Consider the following 14,818-nt stretch of genomic DNA (forward strand, 5'->3'; position numbering starts at 1 on the left):
ACAGTCACACACTACTATTCACCACCTAACTGTCACGCGACGCTCCTAGCACGGTGAAAATTTTAAAGAAATGTATCGAATAGTTGCATTGTTTGTCAATTTGTATGCAGTAGTTAATTGTGCGAATTACCAACGTTACGGTGAAACTACGAGCAGATATCCAAGCTATACTACTATATCGAATTTGTACAACCAGTATCCGTCGTATAAATCAAACTATAATAGTGATATTGCCAACTTTCCGGAGGCTACAAGATATCCAAATTATAGCCCTACATATACTACGAATAGTTACAATGCATATTCAAACTCAGGTGGATATTACAATAAACCCTTGTATACTACCCCAAGGTACGGAATGGATTATGGGCAAAGATATGGCGAGGAGTACAATGGAGGTTACAGCTCTTATGAGGAACCGTTTATGAAGGGTATCAGGGACTATTGCGTGAACAGGTCGCCACAGACTGGCATTCTTGACACTGGTTTGATGGGTATGTGGTATGGAGTAGAGTACATACAACACTTGGCTGGTGATGCAAGAGTGGATAGTACCAGGACTTGCATTGTTATTCACATTTCAGAACCGATGGATCGGGTGAGTACTGGATATTTTTGAATACTTTATTGATATTTTGTTAAACTTAAACTTAAAATAGATATTACTAAATTATAAAAGAAACACTACGTCAACAAAGTTTTTGTAATTTTTATTCTGTTGTGTAGAACCTGTAATTTATATTTTCATAATTGTTTTAATAAACCCCCTCACCCCATTTTCGTTTTATAATAAGTAAGTAAGTAGGTAAGTTCCGTTCTGAAATAACTGTAGGTGTATTACAGATACATTGAAAAGAAATAAGTTTTTCATTGTGTTTATTTTTCTGACACAATTTGAGTGTTGCGTGTGTGAAATGGTCTCAATTCATTCATAACGAATTGAATGGCCAGCAAATGACCTATCAATTGTCCAGACAGTGTCACTGCACTTTGAATTCAAATGACTGCACAAAGTATCCACCTATTATTAATAGCATAGTACAGCTTTACTATCTTTACTAAATATTCCATTGATTAAGTCCACTACATAGTACTATAACGTCTCAGTTATAGTACTACATAACTGAGACCTACCTAACTTTCTCTATCTTCCTGCATGCAGAGAATAATAATGATAATAATGGCTCTAAAGATAGGAGCGATTAACTGAAAAGAATACATTATGTAGTAATTATCTACATACAGATTTGCTACACGTAACAGTTGATATAAAAAATAAGAAAGGACTTCTACATAGGTACTACAGTTGTAACTCTTTTTGTTCAAGTGTCATATATTGCAAACTATTCCGGGGGTTATGAAATGCAAGATCTTTTTAAACAGATTCGAAAAAGTATCTTTCGGCCCTATAAAAATAACGTAGAAAGTATAATTAATAATGTAATTAATATTATTAAATTTTAAATGATGAACGAAGACATATGTTTTTTCCAATATGACAATTAAGTAACTCTTCCAGCTTATGTTTCTTTCGCTGTCATCTGAGGGCGGAAGGGGATTGTTAGTAATGTAGATCATTAGGATCTCATTTCTAGCAATGTACCAGGTTGACATCCATGTTGTTCCCCTGAGAAACTATTTATTTTATTTATACTTTTTATTGCACCAATTACAGTACAAAAAATAGTACTATAGAGTTCTTATCAATCTCTTTCATTCTACCTTTGGGTATAAATTCACCAGGAAATTATCATGATGTGGTCGTGGAAATTTCCTGGTGAATTTGTCAGAATTTTCTAAAATAACTAATTAAACTCGATGAAATTATGTCCATATGGTAAGGCAAGGCAAAAAATAATGATTTAGAATTAGACGTAATTGAAAAATTCGATTTTCACCAAAAAAGGGGCCTACAACCCGCAAGGTCTCTAAATAGAGATAGAGCGTACTGAAGAATTACTTACATCATAATGGTACTTCAGTAGTCTTTTATTTAACAAAATATATAAGAATGTAAAAATCGGCCCAACTTACATCTATTGTGACGTAGGAACGACTGATATTATGATACATATGGTGTCATTGGATCAAAGGATATGAGAAAACGTTGCCTATCATAAACAATTTTACAAGTATGTACATGTAATTATTGGTCAGCAAACAAAGGCAAGAATACAGTCAGCAATCAAAATATATGAAAATAAAAAATAAAGCACCATAACTTATTATGTTACACAAATTTATAGTTCACTACAACAACCATTTTATGACTACAATCAAACATTGTATGACTGACGCCCTGGAAACATAAGAATAATTATTAGACAAATCCATTTACTGTTTACAATGTTGTACAGGAACGGGAAATCTCGACAAGTTCTTGAAATATCGCATATTCCCGACATTTTTTTTATATACTAAAAAGAACACAATATATTCCTATACTCTGAACATTATTTGTTCGGAAAATGATTAAAAATAAAATAGACATAGTAAGTAGATAACCTACATCAATCTAATAATTCTATATGCGGAAAACTTTTACCCCTATAAAAATTGTATAATTAATATACAATTTTAATTACTTTCAAAACTGATTTTATCTAATAATCAAGTTGCAATTGAAAAAAATTTAAATAATATTTTAGATTTCCAAGGTTTTTCTGCTACAAGAACTCCCAAACCAACTGTCTATATTACTCCTATCTCGAGGGTATGTATTCATTGATATTTTTTTTATAAAAATGTCTCCAATTTATATATTCACCATACATATAATTATTTTTAAGAAATATGATCAGTAGCTTAAAGCATCGGATTCTGTGACGACCATAGTATGGAAGTTCTGCTCGTCCATAAGTCGGGGTCAAGTGATAACGTCAAGTCGACTGAGTCAGGCGCACGCGCCGCCGCTGGCGACTGTCAGTCGGCAGCGAACACTTTATTCGCGCACTACTTTTCTCATATTTGTTTTACATCTATCAAGTGACTAATAAAATGTGAATTAAAATGAAATTAAATATGGAATTGAGAATTTGGATTGTTCTTATCAGCATAGTAACGTGTGTATATGCGGATCCAGACGATACTCAGGGCTCCAATTCGACTGATCATAACGAAACAATTAAATGTTTAACTGAAAATGATTTGCCCGACATTGATATTAAGAATGTGACAGGCAAATGGAAAGCTGTGGAACTATACTTACATCTAAGTAAAGAAGGGGTCCACAATTATAACAGCTGTCCAATTGTAACCATATGGGAGTCCGACCAAATTCCTACATCCACTTTCGGGGTATGTTTTACGATTAAGATTTATTAGGTCATTTTAATTGGAAATTATTTTAATGTTCATCTAATATTAATACCGTTCTATTTTTTTTTTCATCTATATGTACAGGATAAATAAAGAGTTTGATTTTTGGTCGAATAATATTAATATTAATAATAAATATAAACTTCTTCTGTCACACTGGCGAGAGTGGTTAATATAGATTTTATATCAAGGTTTTCTTCTCCCGTATCGATGTATATACCTACTTGTTTTCTCTCCCTTGTTGCCTCTTACAACATCCTGTGGATGAAAAATAGGGGCAACAAAATTCTTACTCCATCACCTTACGAATATATGGACAACTGCAATTAATTTTATCATTTACTTTTACGGTCATCTAAGATTGCCGAAATTATAAGACATATGCTAGTCACAATAATTACCAGTTACAACTCAGAAATCCGACTAATAAAAGTGAAGTAGGTATATTGTATTGTGTGAGTTCTTCCAATTGAAGCAAATTATGTATTTGATTGTATTTACGCGTGCTCTAGTAGATACCAGAATACGTAGACCATCTTGAAGACACGTATTTATTCATTGTACGTAAATTTATATTTCGGTTTATTACGATATTAACTAGCACTTACCCACGACTTAGTATTGTTAGTTAGATAAAAATAGCCTACATCCATCCGTAGTATAGTTGTGAAAAGGTAACACATATACAGGAACACTTTCTCGTTTATAATATCAGTATAGATTTTTTATCATAGGTTTTCAAAACTCATATAAAAAATAGGATTTGGAATTGGAAAAAAATCAGTGCTATTCAGTTTAAAAACAGGACGCAGTACTGGAGTTACGATACTTCTACTATACTTCCTTTGTTCTTATTTATCTGTGCGCAATAGGTATAGAGTTATTATTAGTATATTACATATTTTCAAAAACAGATATTACAATTTATATGCTTAGATATAATGCTCAGTTAGCACGAATATATTTTAGTTTTGCATGAAGACATAGATACATTAAGATTATTGAGAAATACAATTTGATGTACCTAAAATAGTAGTTACTCTAATTAGACATGAATTACACCACGTTATGTGTGATTTCTTGTATGTATTGTATTGTTAGGTATTGCTCTATAATAAGAGAGATTGGATGAGAGTTAACTGTTAACAAAGTGATTGAAGGCAGTAATTTGTGTATTTATTACATCACCATAATAAAGAAGAAAAATATTTAAAACATTCTGAACACGTGACCAATTCTTTACTTATATGAAATTGTATTTATCGGGATTAAAACGAATAGTAACCTCGCGGAAATGTAGAGCCATTCCGCGATTACACACTATTCTTTTTAATCCCGTATATAATAAAATAAACACTTTATTTACCATTGTATAATTCGTATTAATAAATGACTTAGTTAATAATACATCATTTATTTATTATTCCATTAAAACAATATAAACTTACGGCTAATTTTCAACATATTTATATTTTAAAACTATTATACTTAACTACATACACTGCTATATTATAGAAAGCATATAATGTAATAAAAAATAACTCTTAGATTTTTCGTAAATTGTCATGTACCTATTATGTATTCTGGAATATATTACAAGTAATATTTTTCTAATACCATAAATAAAACAGAAATAGGTTCAAAAATATTAACTCACTAGAACGTCTATGTACGAGTATATAACGACAGGTATTAATACTTACACTAATATGTACATACGAACTTGAGAATGTTTCTTTAACATTGACATGTTAATTTTATATTTTTACGTCTTGTCTTTGCAGTTAATAAAATTAGATGTTTTATTTTTCAATCAACTTCAATAAGGTCAAATCGAGTATATTATTATGTCTGCGTAACAGTGTTACGCAATACCTTCTCTTATTCTGAACAGATTCTGATGAATACACTTATAGCCCGTTGGGGTTTATAGGTTTATATCTGATTGCATCGCAGTTGATGTCAGACTTTTTATAAAACAAAATTATAATTATATTAAAATATTACCCCAAAAATATAATACTATATTATATTTTTGGTCTAACATTATATTATTATCTGTGTGGTCCTCTGCAGAACTAAATAGATTATTTTATTTGATGTAATTACTGTAATTTATTATTAATTTACATGTGATCAACATATGTAAATTAGTAATATACTGTAACACATGTAAATTAATATGATAATTATGGAAATATCGGCGTAATCGTTTTAATTATAACTAGCTGACCCGCGCGACTTCTTCTACATCACACTTACATATACATATATCGCCCAATTTACATAATATTTTAAATTATAACTTATGTGTTATTCTTATACATAAGCTATGTTACTGTAAAGTCTCAGGGTCTAGACTATCTGTATACCAAATTTTATTTAAATCGGTGCAATAGTTTTGGCGTGAAAGCGTGACAGTCAGACAGACAGAGTTACTTACGCATTTATGATATTAGTAAGGATGATATATATTAGTAAGATTGATATCAGGAAAAAGATATTTTTCTATACAAAGTTGGTAAGTTGTATAATAACAAACTCGCTTATTAGAACTGATTTAGATAATGTTATTGAATATTCTAATTTTAGAAATTTATGGAACAAATATTTACTGAATCATAAACTATATTCTAGCCGAAGGTTAGACGTTTTCAACTATACATAGGTATAGAAACTTTCGTAACTACAGACTTTTCTTTTGATCCAATCGAATTCTTAATTAACGCCAAACAACATTAAATATTTTTTATAGACGAAGCTGTTCGGTATATATTCAGAATGCATACTTTAGAATTTAGAAGTCTCGGTTTCAGTGGTAGGTAAAAACTAATCGTACGCATATTAACTGTATACTATGTCATTGTTTTATCATACATGACATGTTTTGTGCGTATGTCATTAATATTTATAGATATTTATACATATTAAATTCGGACACAAATAAACGCTAATACAGGCGGGGAAGTCCCTCGACAGCTAATTCGCTATGTTCCAATTTTATTATCCGGTGTGATTGAACCAGCATCCTTCCCTTACTTCCTCGTTGTTTAGGATTGCAGACTTGGAGTAGTTTTTTTAATGGATGATCATGAAATGGTGCATCCGCCTGCGCTACCAGAATACGCCAGCGGCCGATCACCGTAGGATAATACATTAGGGCGAGGAAGAAGTCAGTTAACAGTCAGTCAGTCTTTTAATTAGTTAGCAGTTTTGTCTGTGTATTTTAGATGAGTTTGTTTAATTAATTACAAGTAAAAAGAACATAATAAAATATAATCGTATTTAGGGTAATTTGTATATTGAAGGAACTATAATAAGAAATAGTGTTATAGATTTACTAATACAAGTATTCAAAAGAAAGCAAAAACATAAGTATTTAATGTAAAAAGGACTGACATAACTATTTTTTCATATCTATTGTTGTGGGAATATATTTAAATGTAATAAAATGAATAAAATATGTTCAATATTCATAAAAAGGACTACGTTGAGGTTGATACATATACTAAATTAGGTATAACAACAATATGATACATTGAAATAAAAACGAACTTATAATTACATAATGATAAATAATGTGATCGATTGGATGAAATCTATTACAAAACTACTGATAATTTTCCTAAATAACAGCATAAAATTCAATAACTGTAATACATTGTTTTACATTATAATAATTAATTGCCGTTTGTAGTAATTAAAATGATAACATATTGAGCATTATCTATGGAATGATAACTGTTCTCATTTTAACTTTTCAGATATTATATTCAGATTTTTATATCTATGTAATTGTTAGTCATTTGATTAATAACTAATTTTATATGAAGTCATTCGACTAAAAATTACTTTTGTATTTAAATGGAATGGTAAACAGGTTGACGACCCACCTAATGGTAAGTGGTGACCGTCGTCGACTATGATATAGATGAGACTGAGGTAAGTGGGTACCTCAGTCTAGATGTTTGATGTTTTTACTAAGTCTTCTTCGGTAACCACATATATCATTACAAAGGAAGACTAGTATTCTGGTATTTTCAATTACTGTAAATAAAACAGTCATTCATTGATCAGATCAGTCAATCAGAAAATGTCTTTTCACTGTCTAAAAGAGATTAGATCACATTTCAGGTGACAAATTACGAACGCCCCCATTAAATACCATCCTACCAATCCTGTGTCGAGGTATTCATTAATTGTCTTTCTTGACCCCGTGTTGCCATCTCACCTCGTGTACCCTGCATTGACTCATCTAGTGAGTGAACATTTTAGAGGTCAAATTGTCTGACCTGTTTAATCTTGATGGTTTTAAGAGGATTCTAGATGCAACCAACTACAATGTCTAGTTGACGTAATTCGTCTATATCGGTGGTCATCGGACAAATGATTTGATCTTAATCTAAATAGAACTATACAACTGTTATGAGCACGGTTTCTAGTTCAATAACGTTTATCCATCCCCATTCCAATGCTACAGTTAATTATACGCCTTGAGATACGGATACGTAAGTATCAGTGTGTACTCGGTTTTGTTTACCTATTTTCTTACAAGTAATTAAAAATGAGAGCACATATAATGCACGTATAAAAACCTTAACATCATCCTTTTGATATCATTGGGTTGGCCTATATTTAGCAGGCGATAGTGTACTGATCTCATAACTTTATGATTTATTTCAATGTTTTATTTTCAATATTATCGCATTTAGCATATCCGATGTACTCACATATACATATGTGGTCTATATGCTTTGTGTAGCCAATAAATATTTTATTTTTTTCTTTATGTTTTTTTCAATGATCCATGTAAGGGCGAGCATAGTACGTTGGGAGTAGAATATAATGATAATTATAAAATGTCAAAATATTTGTAGGGGTTTTACATCTTATTTCTGGAGAATATGGTGGCCCGCAAAGAGTGAATTTTTGTGAGTCAATAATGGGTAGCAGTAGAAAGTGTTACCTACGTATGAAAAGGTGATAACAAGCCAAATTAATCCGAAAGATTTCCGTAGGCTGGTCCCTAGTATGTTGGATACCAATATACCTAACGAAATGTGTTACATCAAATGTTATTTTCATCATGACATGTCGACTCCCAGCGATACGTCCCGCATACCATTCCAACAGGGAACGAAATTACAATGAACTGAGCCTACTTTAAACTAGCAGTGCCTTCAGACTAAAGGAATATAACCAAAATTTTGTGAAAATAACTAAAATAACGTCGTTTACGTGTGTAACTTATTTAGTTATTATATTTTTTATTTCAGTATTCATAAAAAATATTAACTATTGACAATGAAATATTATTTCGTCGTGTTTTATTACTATTATTATACCAATATTAATAAGCAAAACATATACTTTTCAGCCGTCAACAGAAAATCAGCTGTTCCACGTGCAGCATATCAACGCAAAGTTCAGGCAGCAATTCCGTCATCTGCGACTGCTGTGGGACGAAGCCGGGCAGACCACGGAGTACTCGCTTTACTTCCGGAATGAGTCTGCGGGATACTGGCAGGTGTTCGATGGGCAAAATGGTAAAATTTTTTATTTAATTTTCGATGTACCTACTAAGTTGTTTAATAGAAAATGAATTCAACTATATATGTTGCGTGTCTGTATTAAAATAGTGATTTTTTGTTGATTCAATTTAAAATTTAACAAAAAAACTACTATATGGAAAATACAGATTTGTAAAATAAAGAATACTGGAAAATATTTTGCCAGTTAGAAAAAATTATTTAACAATAAGTACTAATAACCTATTTAAACTTGATAACAAGAATTAATTTCGCTGCAAACCGTACTTTTCAAAATATTATAAAAGGAAAAATAAAAATTATATTATTATCATAAGCACTTTGTAATAAATAGATAAGCTAAGTAACAAAAGAATTCAATTAGAGCAAACAATAATATATATGTATATAAAAATAATGTTAAGGTTAAGACGATTACAAACCAGTTAATATTACTGATTATCTTGCAATTTCTTTTCCAGGAACAATGGCTAACAATCCCCGCTATCAGCAGTTCAGTGGCACCGTGCAAGTTCTCAAGGCGGTCAACGATCACTTAGTTCTTAACTTTTGTCAAGAACCTAAAAATGGCAGAACTGCGCAATTATACTCTGTACTTTTCTCCCGAGACCCCGGCATCATGGCTCGATGGGAATTGGATTCGGTGCACACTTTGCTACAAAATAAGAAGCTCTCCGTTGCTTCCAGGCGAATGGTTTGTGGGAACAGTGCGGTCAAACCAGTCTACAGCATTGTTCTCTCTCTAACGTTGATGATATTTCCCTATATCTTCTGTTCATCATAGACCTCAGCTGAGGAATATTGGCACTACACAACAGCCACTAATTCTCTTTAGTGATGATCTCACTTATTGCGAAATGCGAAACTAGTTTTTAAATTTGATGTCATTTCATGACTAACTCGATATATAACCATTTTTTTGTGAGTTTGTAAAAGAGGTATAAAACATCACAGCTATTATTATTTACTACTTTGATGTCCGTCCCTATAATTTGGTTTAGAAGATAATGTTGTCTGTACTCGTACGTTATTGTATTTAAAATACAATGTCAAGAATTACATTCACGTTTGAATGAATGAAAATACATAATTATGTTGTTATACATTTATAATTTATATAGCTATTTACGTACTACAGAAAGTAACATAGGTATTTTAAGACTCTTTGTCCGATAGATTACATGATTGTTACAATTTGTATTCAATAATCATTGTTACCATTTGTCTACAGGAGGCTCTTCAATTTTATACCTATCAGCTTTTTATGAAATATGTTAGAGATTCGATATGAAATAATAAAAATGGTTTACCATTGGTAATAAAAAAAATCACGATCGATCACGATTATCTATATATTTTCAGTTCCAGTATTCAGTGAACAGATGTCACAAATTCTGTACACTGTAAAATATAGTATACTTATTAGTAGACACTATCATGTATGTATCTTTTGAAAGTAATACTTATCATGCTGATTTTTGTTTGAATATTTTTTTAATCCAACGTAGCGTGGTACAATTATTTATTAATAAAAGAACACAAATAAATGTATTTGTGTTACATATTTATTAAAGTGCCAAAGATTTTGTTTATTGTACAATAATTATATTATTTAATTACTTAGTTATTAGGGTACTAAATAAAGATAATATAATTTATGAAATAATATAAGTTTTACTGAGTTAACATTGTTTTCATTGATATCTTTCAGAACTTAATAGATATGGCTTCTCTCGAGTAACGTACCTAATACGTAAATTGATGTAGTTTGTAACTTTGTTATGTTATGATTTACTATACACACTATACATATATAAGCAAAAATTTCATTCACTTAACTATATTAGAGCTAAATTGATTATTGCTTCTCATTTAACATTATGTATTGTCTTATCTAATTATAATTACAGGTAAACAGAGAGAAACTATGTAAAGATTATGAAAAACTTAGTATCTATTTATCTATTACCTATTGAACAATAAATATTTAGAACTGTTCTGTTCACTTGTTTTCTCAACAAATAGGTATTATAAAAAAAAAACTAATAAAATATATTTTCTAGGAATATACTACTACATATTTACCTATTTACTATATCTTTTCTTTAATTCCGAAAATTCTTTTAATGTTGTGTGGGAAAAAATATGAGAATAATGACGAATAAAATATTTTAATTTACTTATTTGCAATTTTCTGGGAGTAATTTTACAATTTCATGAGGATTAGAATAAATAATGTTATCCTCGTGATCAAACCCTAAACCAAATATATCTTTTACATCAGCAATTTTGTGTAATGTATGTTTATGTTTGTTTGCTACGAAAATTTCGTTCTGGCCACAGAAATGTGCTACTCCTTTGTTGTTGATCTCGATAGTACGAAACACTTTGGCCCCTTCATATAAAATACGATCGTTTGTACCATTTTTTATTATATACAGTCCCGTCTTATTGGTTATAAACGTGTCTTCGTCTCCATCTATTGCGAACTGGTATATTTTCTCGTAAATACTCTTTTGTATTTCGGACTTATTTTCGCCCAAATATTTATACAACTTTCGGGAAGGGTAGGTAATGAAATATAAATCATCTTTGTAAAATAAATCCCAAATATTATGATTATTAATTAAATGAGTTATATTACCTGACTTAGATATATCATCCATATAAATTCCATCACTACCTCCAAAGTATACGATGTTGTTTTTTTCATCTATAGCGGTTGCAAATCCGTTTTTAACACCTGAAATTGGTATAGCTACTCTGTGTTCCTTTTTAATATAACCAATTTCGAACGTACTTGTATTATCAAATCCAGTATTGTAACTGAAATAAATCGTATGGTTCCGCTTAGAAACCGATAGTTGATAGGGGCGGTTAATTCCATTACTCATTACAACTCTTTTATGATTTTTACCATTTACAAGAATGGTTTCACATTTTGTTTTACTTGCTTGCTTTGTTTCGTTATATTTAACAAGAACAATAATAATTGCACTCAGAATTATAACCAGTTTCATGTTTGCCACTGAATGCTTTGAGTTTTCAACTAACAAAACATTCAAGGAAGCCATGTGTCGCAGTATCATATTTCCTGATAATATCATGTGAGGTTGAAAATATATAATATATTATACATATAATAGGTATAGGACCTTTAAATGGATAATAATATCAGAAATAAGGATAGGCATGTAGTCAGGTTAGTCTATTGTGGGTAATGTGGTGGTTAGTTTAGTTACTCACAATTAATGGTTAATTGTGAGTTGAGATGATTTTCATGGCGAACCACGTGCCGATCAAATTTATGTACAATCAAATTAAAAAAATAATAATAAAGATGCTATTCTTTCTCGTTATAAAGTGTTAGGTATACAAAGTGATTGTAACCAACTGGTACTTACAGTATTTTTTTGATAGAATATATATTCTGTAACTTCATAAAAGCATGAAGTGCTCATACTCATAGGGTAAACCCGATGGTAGATAATTAAAATCGATTTATATAATAATATTAGAAATATATTAAAAGTCTAGCTGTGCCAGTGACTTATAATCTACTAATACTAATCTACTTATAGTCTAAGCTGTATTTGGAAATTGCCTTTAAAAGAAAGTAACTAAAATATTTTTTACCTAACAGATATAGGATAAATGAGGGTTATTAAACTTGATTTGAATTAGTTATTATTCTAACTAATTCGAATTAACGTTAAAGTATTAAAGTATTTATGTTTAGTTAATTGTACTTTTTTGTACAATTAACTAAACATAAATTTAAACAATTTAAAATATCATCATAAAAACCGTATTCAAATGATTATTCTTACTCTGCATAACAGTAGAGTTCACTAGGCTATCATGGATTCCAAGATAAAATTCGCTGGTTAGAAAAGGAGGCAATTTTGTCTTTTTCTATCATAGAGGGTGCGCACCCTCCCTAATTTGATCCCTCGTACTATTAAGTGCATATGTAATCAGAATTGTGTACAACGTTGCTATTATATTATACAACAGATAATAAAAATATTGCTTGATAAGTACATAGATAATATTTTGATTCACGTTAATTCCACATATGTTTGTTGTAAAAGTAGAGTTTCAGGAAGACTTTTTTTTGGAAGTAAACTTTAAATGTAATAATATTGTAAGAGTAAAATAATGTATCATTTCACCAGTTGGTATTTATGCAATCCTGGTATTCAGAACGCTGTATCTATTCAATATTGCTGCCATTTTATTTGCAAATGTACTGTTAAAGTTTTTTGATCGCCTAGTTAATCAAGAAACTATATAAACTTCAGTCTTGAGCAAATTTATGGACTTATCTCTAAACTTTTAGCAAAGTATTTTTTGCAAATGTACTGTTAAAGTTTTTTGATCGCCTAGTTAATCAAGAAACTATATAAACTTCAGTCTTGAGCAAATTTATGGACTTATCTCTAAACTTTTAGCAAAGTATTTTTTGCCGCTGAATAATTTTAATTATTAAGCATATTATGTTAAATACTTTATTATGGAGAAAATTAACTATTATAGGGGGGAAGAAATTGTTAGTAATTACAATTATTAGAGTTATGGCGAAATGCAATATACTTTATCAGGTTGACCTCCACGTGGTTTCTCCTAGCAATCATTAAATTCGTGGTGAATTTGCCACTTTTACGATTCCACTAAGTAATCTGACTTCACCCTTCGTATAGTTCTCCCCTGATTCTCCAACAACGACCGTGAGCGCGACCGGATGCACTATTATATTATTATCAATTACAAAAATGTATTGTTATATTATTACTATAGTATATGTTTAACAATATCATCCAACCTAAATTTCGGGGCATATATTGAATCTAGAGCTAAAACGGCATCAAAAAAACTGGGCGTCCTCTCAAGGGTTAGGAGATACTTCACGCTTAGACAGCTTTTAAGGCTATACCAAGCACAGGTCCGATCTTGCATGGAGTATTGTTCCCACTTATGGGATGGATCCGCTCAGTACCAACTTGACGCTCTAGACTCAATCGACAGACGAGCAAGGAGACTTATCGGGGACGTATCACTTGTAGCTAAGAGGCTTCAAAGTCTTAATCACCGACGTAAAGTAGCTTGTCTATCGGTGTTCTATAGGCTCCATTTTGGCGAATGTGCTCAAGAACTGCACAACCTCATTCCTCCAGCACCGTTCCATCAACGTACAACAAGACGTAGAGAGCGGCTCCACCCCTACACTATTGACATCCCAGCTGCTCGAACTAACCGTTTTGCATCATCTTTCCTTATGCGAGCAGCTAAGGAGTGGAACTCTCTACCAGCGTCTATTTTTCCTGCCTCTTACAACATTGGGTCTTTTAAGTCAAGAGTGAATAGGTATTATTTGAGCTTGCGTGTAACAGCTTAGACCACATCATCACTTAACATCAGGTGAGATTGCGGTCAAACGCGCTCAAATTATGATATAAAAAAAAAAAAAAATGTTTGTACTCAATGGAAAATATATTGGTATCTTTCTTCATTGCCACATCCCCTTTGTAAAGAAAATAATGCATACATTCGAATTAGAATTCACAGGAAATCCAAATCACAATAAAGCAACTGGTAGGTCAGGAACATTGGAACCAGAGGCAATGTCGGGCATATCCAAAATAACATTAAAATGTCGTGGCGCCAGAAAATCCTTTAAATAAACGAACCCATTAAATCTATTAATTGTTACTTCTGCAGATACTTGTAGAGTATTTTCTAATTTGTTATTTTCTGGTAAAAAAAATTGTGTGGGTATAATTATTTTAAAACTTATATAGAAAATATTTTTTCATATTTAGGTATTTATTTGCAATGCTTTCGTAGACTATCCCCTCATATGTATAGGTAAACTCACAAGATTGTCGCCTTCTTTATAATATTTCTATTGTTTAAGAAAATATTTCTATTGTATAAGAAAAGACTAAAGT

The 14,818-nt window shown here is 30.9% G+C and overlaps 2 protein-coding genes across 2 annotated transcripts; one reads left to right on the forward strand and one right to left on the reverse strand.

Annotated features, from left to right (window-relative positions):
• LOC131844252 (uncharacterized) lies at positions 1-10,397 on the forward strand. Its single transcript, XM_059193086.1, has 3 exons — positions 1-598; positions 8,696-8,864; positions 9,329-10,397. Exons 1-3 carry the CDS (start codon positions 71-73, stop codon positions 9,649-9,651), a joined length of 1,020 nt encoding a protein of 339 aa, XP_059049069.1. The 5' UTR covers positions 1-70; the 3' UTR covers positions 9,652-10,397.
• A 16-nt stretch (positions 10,398-10,413) lies between these two features.
• LOC131844253 (ommochrome-binding protein-like) lies at positions 10,414-11,902 on the reverse strand. Its single transcript, XM_059193087.1, has one exon. It carries the CDS (start codon positions 11,885-11,887, stop codon positions 11,048-11,050), a length of 840 nt encoding a protein of 279 aa, XP_059049070.1. The 5' UTR covers positions 11,888-11,902; the 3' UTR covers positions 10,414-11,047.
• Positions 11,903-14,818: the final 2,916 nt, after the last annotated feature.

This window comes from Achroia grisella, unplaced genomic scaffold, assembly GCF_030625045.1.
Source record: "Achroia grisella isolate CSIRO2021 unplaced genomic scaffold, CSIRO_AGI_Agris_v1 utg402, whole genome shotgun sequence".
Classification (NCBI taxonomy): domain Eukaryota; kingdom Metazoa; phylum Arthropoda; class Insecta; order Lepidoptera; family Pyralidae; genus Achroia; species Achroia grisella.